This window comes from Eptesicus fuscus, chromosome 12 (genome assembly GCF_027574615.1).
Source record: "Eptesicus fuscus isolate TK198812 chromosome 12, DD_ASM_mEF_20220401, whole genome shotgun sequence".
NCBI lineage: Eukaryota > Metazoa > Chordata > Mammalia > Chiroptera > Vespertilionidae > Eptesicus > Eptesicus fuscus.
In genome coordinates this window covers 87,313,343-87,340,648 of record NC_072484.1, presented here as the reverse complement: position 1 = coordinate 87,340,648, position 27,306 = coordinate 87,313,343, and the positions used below count along the sequence as shown (strand labels likewise).

Here is a 27,306-nt window from a genome sequence, read left to right as displayed (position 1 = left end):
CCTAGGAGGGTTTCTGGAGACAGACAGTATATTGTACTTACCGGAGACGATCACTTGCTTCAGTACTTGTGTCCATTATACAGATTATTACTCAGTAGCTTCCAACGCAGACTCTAATGTCAGAATGCCTGTGTGCAAATCCTGGACCCTCCCTTTACGAAGGGGCTTTGGGCAAGTCACTCAACCCCTCTGAGCCTCACAAAATAGGTTTCAGTCATGTTAGGAAAAAGGGAAGTGGTGCCTTGGCATTATTTTTAAATGTGGGGCAAGTTTAATTTTATAAAAATTTCCTCCAAATGGCAGGATGTATCTCATAAGACTGTGTAAGGATTCAATGGATATTACACTGAGGGGACTCCATAAGTAGTATTTATTGTTATTAGTTTATGTTAAATAAATTAATAGATGAATGCTTTTTAAAGTTTAAATTACAACATGTTTTTTGTCAATAAAGTCTTTAGTGAATACACTCTAATCCCCCCACCCCATTTTTTGATCTGGTGGTTAAGCTCGGAACTACCTATCAGTTCTTATTTCACATGTGAAGTATTTTTTAAAAATATTAGAGCTTCCAGCTTTAAAGCTTTTATGTTTTCCTTTTCTAATCTCAGATTTGCTCTTTCCTGCAGATTTATTGTCCAAATAAAAATAAGACGTGAAAGCAGCTGAGAAGGCTCACTGAGCCTACACTGGGAACTGGATCTCTTTCCAAAATCAGCTCCTCCTTTTTCCTTCTACTTGAGGCACCGTGTGTGTGTGTGTGTGTGTGTGTGTGTGTGTGTGCACGCGCATGTGTGTGCATGTGTGTGCATATGTGTTTGTGTGTGTGTGTTTTAAGCTGGAGGCAACTGATAGAAACTGAAGGTCAGGGACCCTGTGCTTAGAGGACCTTTGCTGTGAGCAGACCCAGCAGAATGGCCCCTGCTCACACGCGGAGCAGCTTCCCAATACTGTGCAGGTACTGACACTATAATGCAACTGCCCCCCAAATCTAGGAAAAGCCCTCCAAGCCCAATCAACTTTTAGAATTCAAATTAGCCTTTGTTTTCAGGCATTTCTAGTGGAAAGAGAGAGGAAATAGCAGTTCTCACCGATACTAACAATTCAAATACAAGGCTGCGAAGTTTTTGCTTAAACTTGCTGATTTTACATCTGTATCTACTTGGCCTCCTGCTGAAAAATCGCAGCTTGCACTGACACCACATAATTATAAGTTTGCTTTAAACCACAATACACAGACATCAGAACCAGGATACTAAAGTGGTCACTGACATAATCTAAGGTTGGTGGCACGCCGGCACGCTGCGGAGCGTGAGTTCTGAGGTCACTGGAGAAGTCCCTTCCTCTCTGAGGCGATGCCAAACACTCATTTAAACAGATGAGGCTCATTTGCATCATTTCCCCTCAACATTAGAGATTCTTAAGGTCAATTTCATTCCTAATTATATAAACACATAAGCTGTTCCAAAGTTAAGTTTACCAAACCAAGTATAGAAACAAGTGTAAGCAGAGAATTCTGCCTTATATTCCTTTTCCCGTATCATTCTCTCTCATCCCTGCCTCTATGCAACTTTTCAAGATTTTTTATAAGTCTTCCTTGAATGAATATTGGCTCATGTACTTTTCGTCACCTGGCGCATATAAGGATGTTTTTCATGACTTTTTACAGCTGCACGCTACCGCCGTTGGGATGCGCTGTCACTGGAGGGTCTTAGGTACAAGGAGGGACTGTGTATGCATCTTTCATCAAGTCAGTCAAGTTCCTGGGCCTCCAATTTCCAAATTCAAAACTTCAAACATTAAGAAAATGTGTCATTATTCTTGAAGAATAGTTACATAACAGCTTTGGGGACGGGGGGGAGGAATGTAAAACTATTTGTTTTAAAAGGCTATTTCTCTGGTTGAGAATTCTTTTCAGTATAAAAAACAGCAATCCTCCCGTTGTATACCGCGCTACTACTTCCAGAAATAGCAACAGAACAGGGGGCATCCTTGCCGCGAGATGGGTGTTCTGCATTGAACGGCCTTGTTTTTAGCAGGTTGGCACGGACTATTGCTTTCACAATATATTCATTTTCTTCTCTCGGGTCCAGAGAACTGACTACCTCCAAATGGACCTAAAAATCGGAATATATAATAGAGACTCACCGCTACTGGAAGCGTCACTCAGACTCAGCAGCCCCCCGCCGAGGCCTCTGTAGCTATGGTAACTGTAGGTCCCGTTGCCGTTGATGTACAGCACCTCCTGGGAGCCCGAGACCGCGGAGGCTGCGAGCGTGGCCTGGGCCGCCTCGGGTTTGCTCTGCTTGTCAGCCGGCGCGGACTTGTCCTGCAATGACAGCATTCCGTTACCTACCAAGCCCCTGGGCCGTTTGACCGCGAGCAGGACTGTCTCACTCTTATCCACACGTCTGCACTGGACAAGAAAAAATACCCCCCAGTCCCTATGAAGTCAGCGCCTATGCACATTTTCAACAACTTTGCTGAAAACTAGAAAGAAAGAAAGAGAGAGAGAGAGAGAGAGAGAGAGAGAGAGAGAGAGGAAGAAAGAAAGAAAGAAAGAAAGAAAGAGAGAGAGAGAGAGAGAGAGAGAGAGAGAGAGAGAGAGAGAGAGAGAGAAAGGAAGAAAGAAAAGAAAGGAAGAAAGAAAAGAAAGGAAGAAAGAAAAGAAAGAAAGAAAGAAAGAAGGAAAGGAAGGAAGGAAGGAAGGAAGGAAGGAAAGGAAGGAAGGAAGGAAAGGAAGGAAGGAAGGAAGGAAGGAAGGAAGAAAGGAAGGAAGAAAGGAAGGAAGAAAGGAAGGAAGAAAGGAAGAAAGAAAGGAAGAAAGAAAGAAAGAAAGAAAGAAAAAGAGCAACAACGTGAGACACCATTGGAGATGGAACAACTGATTTCCAACTGAATTTCAATGTGTATGAAGAGAGTCGTTCACAATATCCATGAGGCGGAAGCAAGCTAAATGCCCGCTGACAGATGGATAGAGACATGGTATAGAAATACAATGGGGTAGTACCCAACCTTAAGGAAAGAGGGAAACCGTGTCACATCCTACAGCATGGATGGACCTTGAGGACATAATGCTAAGTGAGAGAAGCCACTCACAACTAGACGAACCTTGCATGATTCCACTTATGTGAGGATCTAAGTAGTCAAACTCATAGAGAGAGAAAGCAGGAAGGAGGTTTCAAGGGCTGGGGCTGGGGCGGTGGGGAGCCGTTCATGGGTTAGACTCAGCCAGGAATCCTTCCTATTACCCAGACCACAGCTCCGCGGTGCTCTGCTCTCCTCAGAAAACCACTATGAAGTGCCATGAACACCGCTCGGCTCTGAGGTCGTCTTTCTGTCAAGATGTGTGGTTGCCGAAACCCGTTTGGCTCAGTGGATAGAGCGTCAGCCTGAGGACTGAAGGGTCCCAGGTTCGATTCCGGTCAAGGGCATGTACCTTGGTTGCGGGCACATCCCCAGTAGGGGGTGTGCAGGAGGCAGCTGGTCGATGTTTCTCTCTCATCGATGTTTCTAACACTCTCCCTTCCTCTCTGTGAAAAATCAATAAAATATATTTAAAAAAAGATGTGTGGTCACTGAGACTCTGAGAGAAGAATATCCTATACTTCAAAGCGATTTGGAGGCCCTTGGGAAGCGGCTGGCCTCAAACAATTCCACCAACGGTGTAACTTCCCAGTTTCTTGACTGAATATAACTTGGGCAACATAATAACATTTCTAGTTTGGGGACATCGGTGACTCTTCTGAAACATACTCACAGGAAGAGTTTCTTAATGATAAGAAGAAAGTGAAATGGCATTGTCCCCACCATATTTTCTCATTGATTTTTAGTATAATAGAATGTGTGTTGCTAAACATAAACACACTATATTTAAAATCTACCTCAGTCTTTCATTAACTGTCATTTCAACCATAGTAACCTCACTGAGCAGACAGATAATTGATTCCATTAATAATCACATCATGCCTTGTAGGGAGTCACTTGTACTTAAAGATTTTCATTATTAAGATTCGTGGCAGCCCACTATACGTAGAGAAATACAACACATGAAAATTCCAATGAAATCTGGTCTGCATTGTCTTTTGCGGAAAAGTTTAATGTAAAGTTAATTGATGCTTTTCTTTTGAATGATCACTAATATTGGTTTCAAAGAAGCACGGATTTTAATGGCATAAAAAAAGGAATACCTCCTGAAGTCAAATGTTTTCTCAGAACTTTTTAATAATTGTTAGCTCCCAGAGTCTCAAATGACAGCTTGCCCCTGGGTTGCTATGAAGATTATTTTCAAAAGAGGATAATATTAATATATTACAATACTGCATGTCTAGGCAATGAAATTTTAATCAAACAGAAAAATTTCTAGCCCAGCTTTTATGAGACCTATTTCAAATTTTCTTTTAAAAATTCCAGAAAAAGAAGGTAGCGTGAATGACCTCCAGCAGCGCACTAGATAATACAGATTGTTTTCATTCCGACTTCACTGATTAAAAATATACAATAGATTAAGCATGGGTGGGGAATCTTTTTTCTGTCAAGGGCCATTTGAAGGCCATACAAAATTATCAATTTAAAAATTAGCCTGCTATCTTTGGTCATATATTTAATTAACTCATCCCTAATGCCTTGGCAGGGCCAGACCAAATTATTTCTTAGGCCTTATATAACCTGCACGCTGGACGTTCCCCACCCCTGGATTAAAGAAACACGTATGGTGCCCTAGCTGGTTTGGCTCCATGGATAGAGACTGTAGACTGAAGAGTCTCAGGTTGTGGGCTCGATCCCTAGTAGGGGGCATGCAGGAGGCAGCTGATCAATGATTCTCTTTCATCATTGATTTTTTTTTTCTCTCTCTCCCTCTCCCTTCCTGAAATCAATAAAAAAATATATTTAAAAAAAAGAAACACTTATGGTGACTTCTACAATAAGGCTCTGGCATTATCAATAAATACACCCTTCAAGGTTCATCCATGTTGTTGCAAAGGCAAGATTTCACCTTCTATGACTGAGTAGTATTCCATTTTGTGTGTGTGTATACACACATTTTTTTTAATCATTTATTCATTAATGGACACTTCAGTTGTTTTCATTCCTTGGATTAAGAGGACGTTATGCTAAGTGAAATAAGTCAGATGGAAAAAGACAAATACCTATGATTTCACTCACTCAGATGTGAAATATAAAAACAAAACGAAAACAGACTTATTGAGGCACACAGCAGATTTGTGGTTACCGGAGGGAGGGCAAAGCCAATAAAGGTGTATAGTGACAGAAGCTAGACATTTGGTGGTGAGCATGATGCAGTACATACCCTGCTGGTTTATAATGCTGCATGTGTAAAGCTTCTATGATTCCATAAATCAATTTACTTAATTTTTAAAAATTAAATATATCCTTTATATATATTACTAGAGGCCCGGTGCATGAAATTCATGCACTGAAGGGGGGGGGTGTCCCTCAGCCCAGCCTGCACCCTCTCCAATCTGGGGACCCCTCGAGGGATGTCTGACTGCCGGTTTAGGCCCGATCCCGCAGGAGAAGAGAAGACTGTTTGAGAAGACTGGTCTGTATTCCTTTGTACTCTACCCACAGAAACTGGACAGAGGCAAGCTTCAATTTTCTGGACCTGCTCTGCTACTTGGGTTACACAGGTTGTACTCCTAACCCACCGAAATGCCTAAGGAATCCTTTACTCAAGTTTCTTAGACAACTTTTGTTGTTGTTAATGAGATTTGCTTGATTCCACTCAACTTTCTGAAAGTAGGTTTCCAAAAAAATTGGCATGGAAATATAACATTACCTTTACTGTATTTCCAAATACCTCTACTCTTTCTTAGACTTTACCTCTACCATCTACTGTACATTTCCATTAACCTCTCTGACGATAAAGCTAATCCAAACAATAACCTTACTGCTAGATTCAATAACTCAGCTACCCTTCTTCTGCTTGCCGTTTACCTTGCATTGTTACAGCAATTGGAGTTTGCAAGGCATCATTGCATCAATGTCAAATTACATTTCTAGTTCATCATTGAGCTGATTGGGGCACTAGTGACCCACTTTTTAAAAGTAAAGAAACATGCATAGGCCTCAGATAAGCTTATCAATGCAAAATGGATAATTGTGGCATCATTTGCCTGAACTGTCTATAAGATTGTTACTGGATACCTCCTGCCTTTACATGCTCTTTGTAGTCTATGTAGCAGAAGCATCTTTACTTAAGTCAGTGCTCTGAATTTCTCCTTTGCTCTGTTAGTACAGATGGGCTGAGGGAGTGTAATATATTTCACATATGAACTGCTGGAAAACATATCTGCTTTCTAAAAGCCTCTCTTCTTCCACTGACAGTAATTGTTCCAGAACTAAGCACATCGCTATGCGTTTCCTGGGAAATTCATAAAAGATCAGAGAGAATCAGAGGTCCCATTCAGACTGTTTTCCTAGGAAAAAATTGCATGCACTCAAAGTAAATGTGCTTATTACCTAGGATAATGAGAGGTGACTTATGATGCCATCAACACACACACACACACACACACACACACACACACACACACTCTCTCTCTCTCTCTCTCTCTCTCTCTCTCTCTCTCTCTCACACTCAGATATGTAATAACACTCAGGAAATAATTCCTTTCATATAGTCGGAAGCATTCCATACAGCCTCCTGCAATTGCTGGCCCTACAAATGATTAAAATGCCAACACAGAAGATAAGTCCTTGCAAAGATGCTCCCAAACCCACTAAGACAAATGATAAGGAAAGACACGTTTTGTCTAAATCCAAGAAACCACGATCAGATCTGAAATAACAGATTTGGTTTCTGACTTGAGAAACCAAAATCACCACAGCACAGCTGTTACTACCCAGAGTTTTATCAAAGTCTCTGAAGAACAGGTTATGCTGACAAACTCTCCTCGCAGCAATATTTTACACACACATAGTCGCATGGCTTTATAAACAGTAAAGCTTTGAGAACTGTTGCCTTAAAGAAAACTACAAAATAAATAGGGTCTCCAACTCAAATACATGTAAATGCATGGCTGGCAAGAAGGAACCATGTACACTGCAAAGTTATCTGCTCTGACATTCTTCCTGGGGCCATAACGTTTTATTATTAAAAAATAAAAGTAGAGACTTAGCACCTTTAAATTGCCATTTTAAATTTAAATCTCTGCCCTTTAGTTATTGACCAAAAAGAAGAAAAAAAAAATCAGATTTAAAAAATGTCTTTTTCTATAGGTCTCCAACACTCAATTTTGAGTTCCTTTGTTGATATAACCAAAATGAAAATTTAAAAGTATTGTTTCTTTGAGGTTGTAAAATCTGATTACAGATATAAACCTTTTGGAAATAACTTTATATGCACATCATAGTATTTTCCCCTCAGTTTTATTTATTTGTGAGCAGAAACACTGTACTTTTAATACTGGCATCAAAGGGAAGTCAGATATCCCCTCCCTGCCCCACATCCTTCCTTCAAACGGAACATCACTGTGGAAATGAGAAAAGTGGAAATATTGATGACAATTAGAGGATTCCTCAGAAGCTTACTTATCTCAAGTCGTAAATTACTAGAATATGATCTGAGAATCCTATATAATAAAAGCCTAATATGCTAAGTGTCCAGTCATCTGTTCAACCAATCAAAGCATAACATGCTAATGATATGCTAAGGACACTCAACCGCTTGCTATGATGTGCACTGACCACCAGGGGGAAGATGCTCTGACCAGTAGGTTAGCTTGCTGCTGGGGTCCTGCTGATTGAGACTGAGTGAGATGGGCCAGACACACCCTGGAGCCCTCCCGCAGCCCCTCCCCAGCTGGCCAACCTCCTGTGTCCCTTCCCAGCCCCAATCCTGCGCTGGTGAGGTCCTTTGGTCTGGCCTGCACCTTCTTGCAATTTGGGACCCCTCGGGGGATGTCGGAGAGCCGGTTTCGGCCCGATCCCACAGGCCAGGCCGAGGGACCACACTGGTGCACGAATTGGCATCTAGTATTCAAAATAAATGTGCGCACTTCCCTTTTTTTCATTTTCATTAACCTTCAAACCCTTTTTGTGGTTTGGAGAGATTGAGAAAAAGAAACAAGAAACTCATGGACACACACAACAGTGTGGTGATGGCTGGAGGCAGAGTGTTGGGGGAGGCAGAAGAGGGTAGAGGGGGGATAAATGGAGATGGAAGGAGGTGACTGGGCGTGGTGAACACACAGTACAGTGTACAGAGGTGTTGTGGAACTGTGTACCTGAAACTGGTATAATTTTGTTAACCAGTGTCACCCCAATACATTCTTTCGGTTTTAATAAAGTCTTTCCATTTTAATAAAGCAATGCCAAATTGGTATCTTTAACATTAAACTTTAATATAGAGGGTGAAAATAGGTTTACAGTTGTTTGCGTGGAAAATACAATAATTAATAAATGGTAATACAAGAATGAACTCTGTGTTTTGTGTATTCACAACTGTAAACCTACTTTTTCCCACCCTGTATTTTAGGTATAAGAAATATGTTCTTCTAATCATATATTTTTGTTTTTTTGAGTTTTTATTTTTCATTTTTTAAAAAAATCTACATTTAGAAAAGTTCAAAACATCTTTGAAACCATCCCTGTATTTGCCATTGGGCTGTACTGATTTTTTAAAGAGTTCTTAAATCATTTTTAATCCCCTTTACTGTATTCTTTCTTGGTGATTCTGGCATACACGGTTCCTCCCAATCCCTACCTCCACTCTCAGCCTTCCCTCTGAGGCTCGTGTCTGAATTTCCTATTGCGCAGGCATGTCAAGTTTAACATTTTGAAATTAAATCTATCTTCTCTTTCTTCCAGATACCCGTTGCAAAATGTTTAATTAAAAGGCAGAACACCACCCATTCTAGCACCAATGTTTCTTGTCCCAGTCAACACGTCATGCCAAGGTTTTTCTCTCTCACTCTGGGCCCCCAAGTCCTCTCGGCTCCATCTCGGAAGCAGCCTCGCGGGCAAGCACCTGGGCCACTCTCCTGGCTCACCCCGGCCTCAGGCTCCAGCAGCTCTCCCTCGCCGACTGTGATCACCTCTGACCTGTGCTCACTCCTTCACATCTTGTCTGTATCTCTTATCATGTTCATGTCTCTTTAAAGTCTTCTTTCTTTTCTCCCCTGGAGATGAAAACCCAAAGTTCCTGACAGCCAAAGCTCCTCAGAGTTTGAGAACAATCTTGCCCACCACACTTTCTGTCACTTCCTCTTTTTTAAAAAAAATATATATTTTATTGATTTTTTACAGAGAGGAAGGGAGAGGGAGAGAGAGTTAGAAACATCAATGAGAGAGAAACATCAATCAGCTGCTTCCTGCACACCTCCTACTGGGGATGTGCCCACAACCAAGGTACATGCCCTTGATTGGAATTGAACCTGGGACCCTTGAGTCCGATGGCCGACGCTCTATCCACTGAGCCAAACCGGTTAGGGCTGTCACTTCCTCTTGTGCATGCTATGCTCTGATCATAAACCAAACGGGAAAATAAAATCTTGCCACTGTAGTTTTCGGAGCCGCCTGAGTTGCCCTGTATGTGCACCAGTGAACAGCACGTTTCTCGTTACTGTACGTATTCTATCCTCCCAGGATATTTTAATTTTATTTCCAGAATTTTAGCACATGTATGTAATATTAAATAACAAACTACATTTTTTCTTGAAAGTTTTTTTTTTTTATCATTTTTTGGTATTTTTTTGTGTGAAATAAAAAAGTATTATCTAGATAAAGCAGGCTTAGAAATGGCTTTCATCAAAAGTAACGGGAAATATGGTATTTTCCTGTTTCACGCCCTTACTAACCTAAATCTCAGATTGACAAAATGTCTTTCTTGCTAAATCTCTAATCTATCCTCTAGAGGGCTCAAAAAAACAACAACAAACACAACAAAAAACATAACACAAAAACCAAAACAAACCAACAAAAAAGAAGCAGGGCACCTATTTGAAATTCGTACATCTCTTCTCTGGTTTACAATCATTTTTATGAAAACATGCAAGAAAAGCACATAGGGAATAAGAGGTAGCCTATGAGAGAAAAAGAATTTGACTGTTTATACATTCGTTCTTTAGTTTTCAGATTGCTAGAGATCAAGCATGTCAAACTCGCACCAGCAGGCCGCACGCCTCTGTGACATGCTTGCTATGGATGAAATACCTTGAGCCAGCCAAAACCGGTTTGGCTCAGTGGATAGAGCGTCGGCCTGCAGACTCAAGGGTCCCAGGTTCGATTCCGGTCAAGGGCATGTACATTGGTTGCGGGCACATCCCCAGTATGGGGTGTGCAAAAGGCAGCTGATCGATGTTTCTCTCTCATCGATGTTTCTAACTCTCTATCCCTCTCTCTTCCTCTCTGTAAAAAATCAATAAAATATATTAAAAAAAAAGAAATACCTTGAGCCAAATATCCTATTGACTATGGGAGGCTAAACAGTGCCAACTCCATTACATGCTAACAATCAGTAAATCCCCTCCAAGCAAGATTCTAAACATGACCGTTATATTAGAATCTTTAGCTATAGAACACTGCAGCTGTACTAAACATTCAGAAAAAATACTTTTAACATTAAACATTGAGAGGCATAGTGGAGGTTGATGAGACTTCTTAGAGCAGTTCGCCATTAGCTATTACATAAAGGTCCTATTAACACGGTGATGTCGGCAGATTAAGGCTTATACCCACATAATGGTTATCTAGAGTATGATGCAGGGCAGCGAGAGGTACATTATTTTATCTACAATGTAATCAAATCTGTGATCCATAAAGGGGCTTTATAAAGGGATTTAATTAGTTCCTGATAGGTCATGACTCTGATAACAAAGCTACATGTTTAATTTATGTTGTCCACATATTATGTCTATATCATTGATGAATGCTCAACTAAACTCACAGGCGTTAACCTCTTTTGACTAACATTTTCATTTAAATCAAGTAAAAACAATGCCTGCCACTTTAAAAGATAAAATAAGAGACACACACTGACTTTCTTTCCACGTCCATGGCTGTGTTTTCCCAAAGCACAAGGTTAGGCTGCAATTTATGTTAAAATGATGGTTGGACGCATTGCCACAAATTGCTATAGAAGCACAAGTCAACAAAACTCAGGGCGAGTACTTCAGAAGTGACTTCTCAGAGCCTGTTTATTTACTCCAGATGTCAGTTACCCTAAATCCAAGGATGCGGATGTAATAACCTACTTATTAATAAGAGGAAAGGAGCAAAGGGAATGCCAGCTTTTATAGGCGTGCCATTTGTGCAGTTTTGCCAGAAAGCTGCAATTTGGGAGCATGCCCAGTCAAGTCGGGGTGACGCTGGGAAGGTAGTTGCCTGTAAGTCACCCCTGGGAACAGGTCATTGGCCAAAGTAGGCGTGGCCACCGCAAGCTCAGAGATTTGAGATACATAAGCTCCTAAACAAAGAGTCATCTCTCGTGGTTCTCTTGGGACTCCTGTGGTGCAGGGCACGCGCCCTCGGCTCCCCTGCATCTGCCCCCACAATGGACTGCTGGACGGGAACTGGCCGATGCTCTGCAGAACCAGCTCCCCGGGGGGCGGACGCCCCGGACACTGGCTCTGCTTCCGGCTCCGCTGAATTGCCAGCTGCGGCACTTCCAGGACTGGGTTAAGGGAAATGGGACGTTGCCAACGTAGCAATGCAATTCCACGTAAATAAAGCTTCCTACCCCATCTCATCCTCCCGTGAGGGCGTCCAGAAACGCTTACTTCAGCGGTACCCCAAGAACCACACCCCCACTAGCAACGGAGAAGTCCCATCCATCTAGCCGATGACACTTCCAAGTATGGTCTTGAGAGCTTTCATTTTGGACTTAAGAGTAGGCTGAACTGGCCAACAGACACTTGAAAAATATAATTAAAGTTTAAAAAAAAAGCTGGTCATGGCTGTTTTCATGTCTTTTTGAGCGAGCAGAGATATTGACTAACGATGCCATGTCAACGCTGATGCTGGGAGGTAACATAAATGGCTTCAAAATTAGAAACAGGTGTGCCGGCATGGCTGCAGGAGCAGAATGAGCGACTCCTCCCCGCGGTCACGCCACACACGGGATTCCTTCGGCTCCTGTTGATGGCCATTATGATCGACCATTTAGCAAAACATAAGTCCATCTGAACTGTACACCTTGAAGGAGCCATATCACTGAGATCTTCATTCCCACACGTTGGAATAAGAGCTTATGGATTAGTCTAATTTGATTTAAACGGGGCATAAAAATTACCCATCCATTCTGAGTTTTCAAGTATATTAATCATGAAATAGTCAAATTAAGGTAATTAGAAAAGCCATATAAACAGCGATGCCCGAATCGCAGAGTGATAATGCTTTCACATGAATGTGAAATTAAGTTTTAAAGGGAACGTGCATCAGACAACGTGAAATAATCTAACAATAAATAACCTAGTGATGAATTTAAAACACATTGCCTACGCCTGACCACGTGTGGATGTTACGTGTATATAGACGTAAACGCTCTGCGGTTAAAAATGCTCCCCTCGCCAGCCCTGCTTCTGGTTCTCACCACTTAGTTATGTGAGGTGCTCTGGTTTAGCGTGGTGACTGTGGGGTCAGGTGTGTAGAAAGAGAAATATCACTGTTGGCATGTTTCTCCATATATCAGATGTAAAGTTTATGACTGTTTGCATCTACAACGAGAAGTTCGTTTGTTATTCAGGAAGTCATTAATTTTAAGAAGTTCTCTTGACTTATCAAAAATACGCACAGCCGAAACTGGTTTGGCTCAGTGGATAGAGCGTCGGCCTGCTGACTGAAAGGTCCCAGGTTCGATTCAGGTCAAGGGCATGTACCTTGGTTGCGGGCACATCCCCAGTAGGGGGTGTGCAGGAGGCAGCTGATCGATGTTTCTAACTCTCTATCCTTCTCCCTTCCTCTCTGTAAAAATCAATAAAATAAATTTAAAAAAAATAAGCACAAGCAGACACACTCATGGCCTTGAGCATCACCTGTGTTTGCAGGGTCATGGCGTTCCCTCCTGTAGATGCCGATCACATCACCCGACTCCAGGATAGACTTTGGTAGAATCAGTCTAAGTTTCTCTTTTCCTTCCATTTTTATTCTCTCTGACTCTCTTCCTTTCCCTGCAAGATCTCATCCCGTTTAGGGCTTCCTTGACCCCCTTCTGCACTAAAGACCTCGAAATCTAAACCCACATCTCTGATGAAGACCTGTCCCCGGGTCCACATTGTCAGCTCTTTACGGGACATAAACACTACCTGTCGCATAGGTGCTTCCCGCTCAGCATGGCAAACTGTACACTTGATCTCACATTCTTACTTCTCAGCATAATTTGCTCTGCCTCCTGAATTCTTGATCTCGATTCATGATGCCTTCATCTATACAGTCTCCTGAGCCGGAGGCCGTGTCTTATTCAACAGGCACCCTTTTCATGATCTCCTGTGCACAACCCAGGACCAAGTCTTATTCCACCACTGTTACTGGTTACTGAGTTGTTTAAACAATGTTCTATCGAATGTCTTCTGCTTGCTAGGCTGCACACAGCGGGCGCTGAGAATCTATCGTCAGATAAAACAGACAGGATCCCTGCCCTCCAGGGACCTAGAGGCATGTAACAGGAGACAGACTAGAGGAGAGGAAGAAGTAAAAAAATACATATAAGTTCAGACAGTGATAACCGTTAATAAAATAATACAGGGTGGTGTAAAAAAATGTTTAGAGATGAATGTCCAAGAGGGAAGCCTTGCTGAGAAATATACATGAGCTAATTAGCCAAAAATGGAATGATAAAAAAGAAGCAGCCATGTGAAGATTTAGATGTGTGGAGATGTGTGGAGATATATATATATATATATATATATATATATACATATATATATATATATATATGTGTGTGTGTGTGTGTGTGTGTGTGTGTGTGTGTGTGTGTGTGTGTTTGTGTGTGTGTGTGTAAACGGAGCACAGAAATCTATTCTACACTTGTCCTGAAATGTTTCTCATATCCAAAGACCTCGGTGATCCCCAGGGTTTGGCTTAATTATGTCATGGAAGCATTCACATAACTTTGCCTAACCATCGATATTGTTTTAATATCCAATGCTTCTCTGTGGCAATAGAATTGAGAAATATTCAAATAAAAGTACCCCGTTTTCATGTTTCCTTAATGCAAAATACTTTAGTGGATGCTAAATATGACAATATTTTTTGCATTCACAGTAAATATATCTGTTTTCAGGTATATCTTCAGATGTTTATAAGCAAAAATTCAAACTTATTTCTTAATCTTGTAAAATTTGCTAACTGACTAAGCTATAGCTTCAAGTACAAACACCATTCAGTTATTATTGAGGCAGGGCTGTTTTTATGCTAAAACAGCCTTTAAAATAAAAATTAAGAAAACTTAAAGACAATGAGACGGCCCGGGCTATTTCCCTATGAATTCAGCATCATCTTCACTGCAAACCTCCCCTTGGTGGCCTGGCGGCTAGTTTCACCCCAGGCGCTGAGCAGGAAGCTGCATTTGCTGAGGAGCAGTTTTTCATTTCCATACAAAATTAGCAAGGTGATTAATACTTTTAATTTCCAGGGGCCTACATTATGCAAATGAACCCCAACCTTCCTCCTGCTCTGCCTCTGTGAGCCTTCCCAGGGGAATGAGGACACAGTCCTGCATGTGACCCTCCCCCACCCCCACCCCCCACCCCCAGCAGTTTGTGAGACACCCTATTTCCCATCAGGGGCGCACCCACAGTTGCAGTTAAATGTGGGGGCGGGGCTCACTCTCCACCCCCTTTTTCCTGTCCTGGTGCCTACAGGCTAACAAAGGGACACAGGTCTGTCCACCCCGCAGAATCCATCTCAATAGGCTCATACTGATCTCTGCAAAGCTTGTTGGGGACCGCAGAGTGAAATGTGACGTGGGGAGAGTACTGACCACCACCACCAAGAAAAGAAACACAGGACATGCTCTTCGATTCCACAGAAGACTCACGTGACAGGGAGGCCCTGGTTCCGCGGTGTGTGTGTCAGCTGCGTGCCCTCGGGTGCCCACTGCTTTAAGGGTCTCATGAGCCCTGGGCTTTGAGGGTGCTGAATCCCAGGCACCCTTCGCTTTCAATGACGAATTCACGAACTAGTTCATTTTTTGCCTTATAAGCATCTTCTCATTCTAGCTTAGAGGCTCTGGCCCCATTTACAAACTAAGCACATCTTGGCTACAACCGAACACAAACGATGCGTTTACCGACTCGGGGACCCGGAGGCTTCTTTCCCCTCTGAGCTCCCCCCAAGTCACAGGCAATTCCGTTCCACCTGAATACGGATGGACACATGCCAAGAGGGTAAAGAAATAATTTTGCTCGATTGTTTTCCTTTCATGTTTTGTACCAAGCAAAGTTCATAACTGAGCTTGAGTTTGAGTTACCTATAATAATAAAAGTGTAATATGCTAATTAGACCAGACGTCATTCCGGACAACCTTCCAGACGAAGCCTGGGTCCCGGGTACCAGAGGGAAGCCGGTGCTGGCAGCCAGGGGGAAGGAAGGCCTACTCCGCACGAATTTCGTGCATCGGGCCTCTAGTATTCATAAATTCTTCACATGTTCTAATATATGTATTATTTCTAATATAGCAAGTATCCTCTCAAGGGCAAAAACACATTTTTCCAGGCTAAAATATAGAAACGAGTCACATTTAAATAGATTCCTTATTCCTATTCCATTCACATAATTTTCTGGTCTACTACAGAAATGTGTAGAGGAGACAGTATCTGTGCATTCGTGTAAGTGGAAATGGGCAAAACATCTAAAGACTATCTTATTTCTCATCCCAATGATTTTTTCAAAGGATCAGCAAAGCTCTCATTTTTAAAGCACAAATTTGGCAAGTATGTTCAGGTGATAAAAGACTCCAAGAAGACGGTAAATCAAAGTCTTGCTACACTTCAGGTGCCAAACTCAGCTGCCTCCAGGGGCCAGGCGAGGATTATAAATGAGTGAAGCGATCCCGGGAGAGGACAGCAGGGAGTCCTGGGGACAGTGATGAACTCAAGAGCCCAGGCGCCACGGAGAAGCCTTCAGATGCAAACAGTTTACAGCAACGTCCAGGCCAAACAAAACACTTCTGCAGCCCACCACCCGCGGCTCACCCCAACTGTCCTCTTTTGATAGACTTGGGTTTAGTGCACTAAGAAATGCATGATTCAATTCTTTTTCTTTTTGCTTCTTTTCAGAAATCCTGGAGCAGTGCTTCTCTGACTTGCTGAAGCAAGTCGTGACAACTCTTCCTGGAAATAACCAAAGACCTAATGAGTGTGACTCATCTTGATGGGAGCCTGTGGCCACAGCTGTGGCCCAGCCCCAGGGTCCTCATCTGGGCTTCACGAACAGGAGCTCTCGAGTTACTTGACATAAAGGCACCCACGACGTTTACCTCACATCGGGGGTTGGAAGAACACGAGGCCCTGGCACGTCACAAGGACAGAGTCGCAGGCCCTCTCCTCGCCCTGAGCGGGCTGCTCAGAAAGGGACTAAGGGAAGGAATCTGTGGCCAGGCAGCCCCAGTCTTGTGTGGGGGTGAACTCGGGATGTTGATGCGTTTGCCTTCATTTTAAGGTCCAGACAACTCTTCAGAACCTGCCTTGCTGAACGCCTCTGGATAACCGCTAGATCCCTGCCAATCTGCCAGTGCTTTCAGATCCAGAGAAAGGCCATAAGGCAAACAAAGAGACAAAAGACAGATGCACAAACGCATGTTAATTTCGGTTTGATTTTAGAACAGAGTAGACGCATTTAAAGCACGGTCAGCACTTTATAGCTAATGAATGGACAGTACTTTTCAAGAAGCCGCGCATTATGAACTGGTTTCCTCCTCATCATTAAAAAGCACTTATTACAAGTCTAATTACAGATGGCCTCCATGAGGAGCTGTGCGCAGGACTGCAATGCACAACCAAGGGGTCTGCGAGAGCTCTGTCTCTCCAGCGGAAAAAAATAAATCTACATGATATTCCCAGCTTATACTTAACATCACAACTAAACAAATGTTTAGGAAAACGTAGAAGAGTAAGGTTTTGTAGAAAGCACAGATTTCGTGGAGGGGGTGTGGAGGTACTTTACACAAAGCACTTACACCTCTTTGACAGGAAGATCACAATGGAATACATGATTCCTGAAAGAGCAAAGCAGATGTCGATAGGCAACAGGGCTAATTCCCCTCCTTTTGAATTCCAGCTTGGAATTCAAATGCTCTTAACTTCTTCCTATTTTGATATAAATTTTCATTTTGTGTAGCGTTATCTATACTCTGTATATGTAGGAGAGAGAGAGAGAGAGAGAGAGGAGAGAGAGAGAGAGAGAGTCTATTCCAGTCTCCCGATGATAAAAAATGTTTAATTCATGTCATTAAAAAAATGAATAGAAATATTGACACTACTTCAAATCTTTAAATATAACTCAATGTTACCAGAGGAAGGGGGGTCCTAATATATGGTGGCAGGAGAAGATGGGACTTTGCGTGTCCTGCACGTGGTGCAATGTACAGATCTTATAACACAGAAACCCACACCTGAAACCTGTATGTTCATGTTGACCTATGTCATCCCAATCAACTTAATAAAATAAAACTCAAAGATAATTTATGTTATTTCCATTTAAAAATCGTTGAAAGTAGTTATATATTTTGCATTTAATACACTTTAAATGCTAAGTCTTCAATAGTTCTGTTGGTAAATTCTGATTAGGTGTAACTCATGGGCATAAAGCCATATACACATTCTTAAAAAAAAAAAGGAAAGTAAAAATTGGAAGTCTGCTCAAGTTATGCGTTCGATTTCTTAACACACAGGAACCAGCACTTGACGACCAGGGAGATTTTCCAGAAAGCTTGCTATGAAAACAGGGTGTGCTGGACAACCCTATGCTAGCTAAGGAGATGAGGCGCGTGACGCCATGGGTCCACCCAGCCATCTCAGCAGGGGCTGGTGACGGAAGAGGCTACCCAGGAAGGAGGTGTGAGAGGTCAAGTCAAGCAGCCCAGGTCCCTCGGCCTCTGAGGAAGACCGAGGAGGTTCTGAGGGTTTCATACCAGCTGAAGACATGCATCCTGAATGAAAAGGGACAGAAGGGGACGGAATGAGAGAAGAATGATGCCTGGGGCAGCTGAAGATGCAGAGATAGAGAGAGCAGAGCTGACTGAGGCCAGCTGACAGGAAGTCCTTGGTCGGGGAGGGCCCAGGGGGGCAGGGAGGAGTTGGGGCTACAGATAATGATGCTCAGGCTTGAAATCAAATGGAATTTATCCTTCTGGGCTTTGGACTTGTTGGTACCTATCAACCTTTTTTTTTTTTTTTTTTTTTAAATACCCTTTCTCTCTTTTGGAATGGGTATACTATGCCTGTTGCAGGAACTGTATAGAAGTTTCTCTTCATATACAGTGCATGGATTTAGATTAGATTGGGTGTAGTCTCAATTTTTGTGCCATTCAGGAGAACGTATTTTCTGTTTATAAAAATTCTTAAAGGTAAGTTAATATAGTAATATACTCAATTTTACATATTCTCGTGTCCACACAAATTGTGGTTCTGAGCTTTTTTTAAAACTCCCCTAAAGCAATTTAAATTCTAAATATTAAATTTAGTTTATCATGAATTGTTTATTATATATGCATTTTTTATAACTTATGAAATGCTGGTTTGAAATTGCTACAGAGCCAATATGTTACTTTTCCTTAAGCTTTAAGCAAAGACAAAATATTATTACTCTAATTATATTGCTAGTTTTTCTTTGTCAGTAGCATTATTTATATTTTCATCAGCTAAAAAAATGAATTAAAAATATGCAATTTTTTTGCTTTCCCCTAAAGGTAAAAACACATGTTGATCGAGAAACAAAGGGGGAGATAAAACATCCTCAAGGATGTGGATATACTAACACCCACATCTTATAACCCTTACCTGATGCGTACTCCGGAATTCCATAAGGTTTAGAAAACATTCAGACATTCTTTAAGGTCATGACTTAGAATACACAGGGTGTCTGTTGATCACAGTATTAGGATTTTGATTTTTTTGTTGTTTTCGGTAAAATCATCTAAGATTGCCATGCATCTTACTTATCACTGGAACAGAACTCACTTTTTTCCTTGCTAAAAATTATGCAGTTGTCAACAGTATAGCTGAATGTCTAGATTGTGCATGCATTAATATTTGAACTGCTTGTAAGATATGACTACATAATGATATGCTATTTAATGCGGCTCGGTTTCTAAAACATGACTGCGTAATGACAGATTATTTAATGTTGCTATTAAGACTTCAGTTTGGGGAGGACATGTCCACATTCATGTGAAATTCAGCCTGCTAAACCAGAAGTACCATTTCACAAACACAAATGAGTGTACCCCAGCAATGATCCCAAACCTTTCTTTTGTAACATATTGGTACTCTCTAGTTTATGTGGACATAATGTATTTATATATATAGATAGGTACACCTTTTCAATTATTATTTTCTTTTAATCCTCACCTGAGGATATTTTTTCCATTGATTTTTTTGTGAAAGTGGAAGAGAGGGAGGAGGGGGAGAGAGAGAGAGAAATATCTACATGAGAGAGATACATAGATTGTTTCCGTATGTGCCCTGACCTGGGCCAGGGATCGAACCTGCAACCAAGTATGTGCCATTGGCCTGAAATCGAACCCAGGACCTTTGGTCTGTGGGCTGATGCTCTAACCACTGGGAAAAACTGGCCAGGGCATGTATACCTTTTTATATATAGCTTTTAAGAGTTCTCTTTTGTGTGGAAGACATAGACACAGCAGGCACAGGCATATATTTGTGAGTAAAGAGTAAATAAGGATAAGTCATTTATTTGCTGAGTACAGACGCAGCATACATAGCTAAACAACAACAACAACAACAACAAAAAGCTACACCCAGGTGACAGCATCCCAGCCTTTCTCTTCTCAGCAAGGCACAAGAGCCTAGATACACACACAGCATCTACGGATGGTCCGCGCCTTTGAACCTGGACTTCTCATGAAACGCGTCCTTAACCATCAGATAAGCGCGGAGCAGAGGAGGAGGACGGCCACTGCGAAGGATCAGCAGGCAAACCTGAATGTTAATGTTCCATGTGTGGCATTTGGGGCGGAACGCCCCCCACCGCGGGGTCGCACCAGGAACAAGCTGTGCATTCGGCCTGCTGCTATGACAACTCCCCGGGCAAGTGTCAGGCCAGCTCCCGCCTCTGGCCTCCCTGTCACGGCTCTGCCAGAACCCTAACAGCGGCCGCCTTTTCACACGGAACGGTGAAGAGCAGCCGTGTCCCAAGAACCAAATGTGAGACATTCTTCCTCCCGCCCCAGCCCACCTGCCTGTTCCCATCACACTGTGCTGTGAGCGTCTCTGTCCGCTGCTGAAACTCTTCACCAGGCTGTCCGACAACATTTCCCGGTGCAATGCTCATTCCGGCGATTCCTGCTCCCTCCGGCCACACCTTACGTGTCTCAGGAAGCCTCGCTATTGTGTTAGCAGGCACCTCAGGAAAAGGCTCTTCCCTTCCCGAAAACCAACCTTTTTGCCATGCTACGTCCAGCCACATATGGATTACTTATTGAGAGGTTACCCTATCCCCAGTACATCACTAGGTATCTTTGGGGGCTCAAAGTAATGAAAATCCCAAGATGACTTAGTTCTACAGCGTGATACAAATGGAAGAGTCCATCTTCTGAGACACCTGGAGGCCACTGCAATGCTGCGTGAGTCCTAACTTACGTTGTCTACAGAGAGAGCTGGGAAAGGGACTCGACTTGTGGGCTGACATCTGCTCCAGGAGGGGCCCCTGAGAGCAGGTACCCTGTAAGGTGGGCGGGCAAACAGACACAAGCAGAGCGGGAGCCACTCCAAGCCTGGGCGGCAGACTGGTGGCAGAGCCAGGATGCGCTCAGAGGACTAAGAAATCTGCTCTACACCACATCCCTCCAAATCCCCAAACTGGCATTGATACCGCAGAGAGCAGGAGCCACCACGGGGAGCTGCATTCCTCTAGTGTAATTTTTTGTCATAAGTAGTAATAGTAATGACATACACCTCGCGGAGTTTTAGGACAAAGACACGTGAGAAAATTTACGGGAAGTCAACATTAAGGTACAAGATAATTCACCTGCATTAGTATAATGATATATGTATGCTTCCCATACATACCCTGACTTATTTCCCAAATATAGTTGAGCTGACACTCTGAGTAATGAAGAAGTTGGAATTTAAAACTGAATCAGGGTATTTGAAATGGTTTCAACAAACTTTGTTCTTAGAATATCTAATGATCAAATAACTAACAAACTAATAGCTCAATAAACTAATTTAATGTAAAAAAATATAGAAAGGATTCTGTATTTTTTAAAACTACCTCAAGTGCAGAATCCTATATAAAGGATTAAAGAAGACACATGGATACCTGGGAAGTTCCCTAGAAAGTCTGACAGCTTCACTGGACTTCTCTAATTTGCTTCATCGGCAATAATAACTGATAGAAAAATGCAATGGAATCATGTGACCTCCTGAGTTCTGCATCCCAAAGAGTATTCAAATCCTGGCATGTTTGAATGTCTGATGGCATTATGATTTGTAATTTATGAAGCATTCTGAGTTTCATTACTCAGAACATCACCCTGAAGTCAAAAGGGAGCTAAATTCTTTGTACTGGATTGGTCTATTTTTTTTTTTTAAGAGAAATTCTGTTTCTAGTGAAATATGGAAAAATCACAGAAGAAGGAAGGAAGAAGGAAAATCTAAATTGGAAAAAAACAACTTGTTCAGGCCTGTTTCTTATATAATATAAAGTTATTCAATTAAGTGGTGTGTAAGGTCCTCTGTAGCTCTAATTTTAAAAAAAGAATCTAGTATGTCCCAGTCGTAAAAATGTTAGTTTAATCATGTGTAAAGGAGGCTCTTTTGAAAAGCTGTGCATGAGTAATCCCCAACTGGAGCGACTTTGTGTGGATGCCCACGTGTATGACTCGGACACCCCCACACTGATTCCCAGGCCTGAGTCACAGGCTCCCCTCCTCACACGCCTCAGGTCCCCCCACTGAAAGCAGGTATGTAGCAAAGGTAAAGAAATGACCAGGGGGAAAGACGCTGGTAAAGAGCTTTAACTGCTGCATTTGATGGAAATGTTAATGCCTCTGGGATTTAGATAAACTTCTCACTTGCATCCACCTATTTTATTAAGTTTATAGTCACAGCTCTGACCTCTTTTGAACTTCGCTCGGCTCGCTGCCCTCTTTACAGCACCAAGCATAAACCTCACGTAGCTCTTCTAGAGGATTTGGGAACAGGAGGCCACACGCAAATCCCAGGGACGAGGAAAGTGACTGTGCCTGCCACGTGCTGGGGTGGCCTGAGTGTCCGTGAGCGTCAGGGCCAGAACGCACTGTCTGTTTCCCTAAATAAAACGAACACCCAAACCAACAAACCAAAAGAGCACGGGTGTTCCTAGAGAAGTTTTAGTGAGAAGCTGGCTCTGCATGTCGGCAGTCTTACTGAACTCCCCACGTAACTGCATAGGTTACAGTGCTGTCTTGATCTTGCGTACAGTCTCGGCAAAACACAAAAAGGGGACCAATGAAGGTGGCTTGGTGTTTGATCTACATGAGCATCCGGTTTCTCTTGAGAGAGTGCAGGTAAGGACTCAGAAAACTGCTCTGTGTAAACTCCTAAAGCAGCCAGAGGCACTTTTCCTTACACCCGGTGAGCGGGGTGAAATAAAAACAAACACAGGCTGTCCTTCAGTCAGCCAAAAGCCATGGGCTTAGGGGAGGGTTGGGGGGAAGAGATCAACCGAAGGACTTGCATGCATGCCTATAAGCACAACCAACAGACTCAAGACACTGGGGGCGGGGGGGACGAGGGCAAGTGCTGGGGGGTAGGGGAGGCTGGGGGGAGGTCACTGGGGGGCAAAAAAAAAAGAGACATATGTACTACCATTTGTAATACCTTAAACCAGTGGTCGGCAAACCGTGGCTCACGAGCCACATGCGGCTCTTTGGCCCCTGGAGTGTGGCTCTTCCACAAAATACCACGGCCTGGGCGAGTCTATTTTGAAGAAGTGGCGTTAGAACAGTCAACGTGCCAAAGAGCCGCATGTGGCTCACGAACTGCGGTTTGCCGACCACTGCCTTAAACAATAAAATAAAAAAAAAAAAAAAAAAAACAACCATTGGGCTGAAGCAAAAGGAAAATTTAAAAAATATATTGTTGACAAAGCAAAGAAAACACGATGGGGCGTCTTCGTGAACGTGAGAAACTTAGGAGTTGGAACCATTTCAGCAAAATTGGTCAGAAAAGGTCAACATTGCTGGCAAGCGAATCAGAACGCCAGGCGCCCTTCAACATCAGGAAAAAGAGGCAAATTACCCAGAGCGCAAGCTGGCCCTCCTGGGATTTGCTCCCGCACGGACCCTGTAAGGCCACCCGTCCTGGCCCCGGTTCTGAGATACCCAGGCCTAGGGCTGCCGCTCAGATGCCAGACTGCACAGTCCTGAGTGAAGATGAACAGACAAATCCATCATTAAAACTTACGGTCGGAAACCTTTTGTCATAAGCTAAAGACGCACTGATATTTCAGAAAGAGTTCCACTGAAAAGGAAAGTAAAATCGACACGGTTGTAATGAACCTCTTTGTGAACAACAGGAACGACGCAAAGGGAAGGCCCGATGTTAGAGGCATGTCATTTGGGCGGCGTCAGCAGGAAGCTAAAGCCTCCCCCTCCCCAGAGAGCTACCAGTCTATTCCCCAGGGATCGCTGGGGGAAGGGACCGGACCGGGAGGAGAATAGACGCATGCCCAATAAAGCTGGGGTGACATCTGGAAGGTACCTGGCTGTCAGTCACACCTGGGAACAGGTCATTGGCCGGAATGGGCGTGGCCATGGCAAGGGCACGGAATTGGGGATCTTTAACCCCCTAACAGGAATTTGCGCTCTTAGGCTCTTGTGCTTTCGGTTCCTCTTATGCTCCTGGGGATCTTACTCCTCGGGGGCGCGCTCTCCTGCATTCACCCCAACCCAGTGGACCGATGGACCGCAGCCAGCCTGATGCTGAACTGGACCCGGCGCCAGCACGGAACTCAAGCTCCAGACCCTGGCTTTGCCTCTAGCTCTACCGAGACCCAGCACACTCCTATGGGGGAAGGGGACTCTGGGGACCCAGGGATGCGCTGCCACACCAATGAGACCATGCAGCCCCTTTGCGAGTCTCAGAAAGGTCCTTTGCTTGAGGACCCCGCCCGAGAACCCAGTGTGGAGAGGCCACCCCGGGTACTCTGATAACAAAAGCATTTTAAAAGGCGGCCGTCAATGGAGACAGACACCAGGCGGGTGAGGGCATGAGTGGGGGGGGCGGTAAGGACACATATGTAGTACCTTAATCAATAAAGGGAAGTTGGCCTGGAGTCCCAGCTCTAGGGGAGCCCTGCTCTCCTAAGGGCCGGGTAACAGAACAGCGTGCGTGTCTCGTGGCCACTGGTCCCCCATGAACCGTGCCAAACATCAGTCTCTACAGTTCAATTTGCCAAGCTATTGCATTCGCTAATTTTATAAAAACTTTCCCCAATACATAAACCATTATTTTTTCCAGAGTAACTAATGGGTTTTAACGTGGTTAAAGAGAAAAGATAGGGCAAGGAGTGGACAGATTATGAGAAAACATAATTACAAACAAAGGAATATATTGGCATAAACCAAATATGTCAGATTCTTCCTTTATCTGCGAAGCCTAAAAATAAGTGGTTGTAAAACAAGTGGTATTAATGAAAATGCTGTCTTCACGGAGAACCTCGGAAACCATATGTTCCCCCGACTTTGGCGCTGAGAAGTGTATCAACATAACATGTTGAATTTCTCTGTCTGAATTCAAACCACCTACTCACGTCCTGACATTTATCAACTTGAAATTAATGACACCCTAAGCTAAAGATGTACCCAAAGTTTTTAAAAAAAATAATTTCTATAAAAACGTGGAGGAATTCTCAATGAAGCCAGAATACAAATGAGCAACAGGAAGGCAAAAAATCAGAAATTGAGGCTTGTTCCTACCTTCTCCCCGCAATCCATACATGTCACCCAAAAGACATGAAGTTTCCACATTCAGAGTCCCTGTCCATAAAAGAGGGGAGCCGTTGGCCAGGCTGGTGGGTTCTGGTTGGTTGAGTGTTGCCCACGCACTCAGAGGTTGCTAGTTTGATTCCCTGCCTCTGTCTAGTTCAGTGGTTCTCAACCTTTCTAAAGTCACCACCCTTTAATACAGCTCCTCATGTGGTGGTGACCCCAACCATAACATTATTTTCGTTGCTACTTCATAACTGTCATTTTGCTACTGTTATGAATCGTAATGTAAACATCTGTGTTTTCCGATGGTCTTAGGCGATCACTGCGACCACTGCTGTAGAGCCTAAGACCATCGGAAAACACAGATATTTACATTATGATTAAAATTACCATAAAATTATTTTCGTTGCTATAACAGTAGCAAAATTACAGTTATGAAGTAGCAACGGAAATAATTTTATGGTTGGGGGCCACCACAACATGAGGAACTGTATTAAAGGGTCGCGGCATTAGAAAGGTTGAGAACCACTGGAAATTGTAACCAAGAACATTGAGATATCTTTGTTTTTTTGGGGAAAAAGTAATGAAATAGCAAGGGCAGAGAAAAAGACAATCTTTTCACTTGAGCGGTGTCACAGAATTATGAAAGGGAAGGCTGGCATTGGCCACCTTTTTGAAATGTCAGCGTGTGGAACCATCTCCTAGATAAGTTAAAAAGTCTAGGTTTTCATGGGAACGGAAACGTGATGCTGAAGATACCCTGCAAGGCGCTGCAGGCTGACCTCGGCTCTGAGATCCCGGACTCCTGATGGAGCAGGAGGCGCCGTCCGGGCCGGGCTGCTGCAGGGCCGAGGCCGCACGATCACACGCCTCCCGGGGTCCCGGCCACGGTGGGCTGCAGAGAGGCAGCCGCCCACAGCACCTCCCGTGCACAGATGGAAGAGCCTTAGGAAATTCGCCGGATTCATCAGCGCCACAAGCTCGGAAGGGCACACACACTCACAGCCCTTCACCACGGCGGCAAGCAGCCAGGCGTGCGGCTCTACAGAACCCCGGTTTTACCCGTCCGCTGTTGGACCTTCACGTACCTACAGAAAGACAGGGCTCGGTGACGAATCTCTGAGTCACCGCCAAGTCCAGGAATCGTGAGGTGGGTGAAGAACGCTCCCGGCAAGAGATGATCTCCTTGCCGAGCCCCCAAGAACTCTGGCTGTTTCTTCCTGTGCAAAGAGAGGGTCTGGGTCCCAGCGGGAGAGGATGCCCACCTCCATGCTGTGGTGGGAAGTGCAGAGTCACCCACAGAAGCCTTTGGGTGGCATGTGCAATGCAATCTGTGGGATGCCCAGTAAGGAGCAGTGCAGATATTTTAAAGTAAAACCCCCTCAGGCAGCCCGCACTCTCAGTGCGTGGCCAGCTTCTCCGGGGATGCGAGGCGCTTTGGGAAGGTGGGCACCTCGGTCAGGCTCAGACCGAGACAGAAGCCTCATTCTCGGAGGAACTCTGCTCGCTGGGGAAGCCCGCGGCTATGGAAGAAGGAAAGGTCTCTGTGAACAAAGCGGACAGCTTTCCAACAGAAGCCGCCCGGCCGAAAACACTGAGCAGAGGCCCAGATGGGACGAGTCTGAAGAGCCTGGGCCTGAACATGGGTTTCCCCTCAGTGAACACAACACAAAGGGACAGGGTCGCGGAGAGATGGCAAGTGTCAGCCTCGCGTCGTATGAACTTATACCCGGACTTGCTCAGGCAGCTGAGCAACCTTGTATGCACCGCCTCGCTTCTCTGAGCCTCAGTTTCCTCCTAGGTAAGTGAGAATAATAGCGCCTGCTCTCATGGGGTTGTTGAAAATGCTAAATGAGAGAAACGTCTGTGAAGTGCCTATCAGATTTCTAATGAACCATGAGATGTATTTTTTTGTCATTCCTTCCGTATCTCTCATGAATCCTAAGCCCATGAGCCCTCGCAGGGCCTGGAAAGAACACTGCTCCGGGGGTGAGATTGGACAGCCCGCCTTCCCAGGTGACAGAGCCTCGTGTCTGAGGATGGAGAAGAAGAATGGTTCATGTGGGAAGCAGGGTGAAGGCCAATTGGTCCCCACCCATTCCTGTCCCTACGCCCGGGACAGTAGTAAGAAGTCACACTCCTCGGGACTGTGAGCAGTTTTTCTTCCGTGGGTAGAAGCTCCAGGAAGCGAA

General features: G+C 43.8%; 1 protein-coding gene across 2 annotated transcripts in view; it reads right to left on the bottom strand.

Annotated features, from left to right (window-relative positions):
- The window catches only part of NOL4 (nucleolar protein 4), a 223,304-nt gene that overhangs the window by 22,143 nt on the left and 173,855 nt on the right, over nucleotides 1–27,306 (bottom strand). For both annotated transcript variants that reach the window (XM_008148318.3, XM_008148319.3), the window contains one exon: nucleotides 2,149–2,329. In XM_008148318.3, coding sequence (XP_008146540.2) covers nucleotides 2,149–2,329 — 181 coding nt within the window. The remainder of the gene's footprint in view (nucleotides 1–2,148; nucleotides 2,330–27,306) is intronic.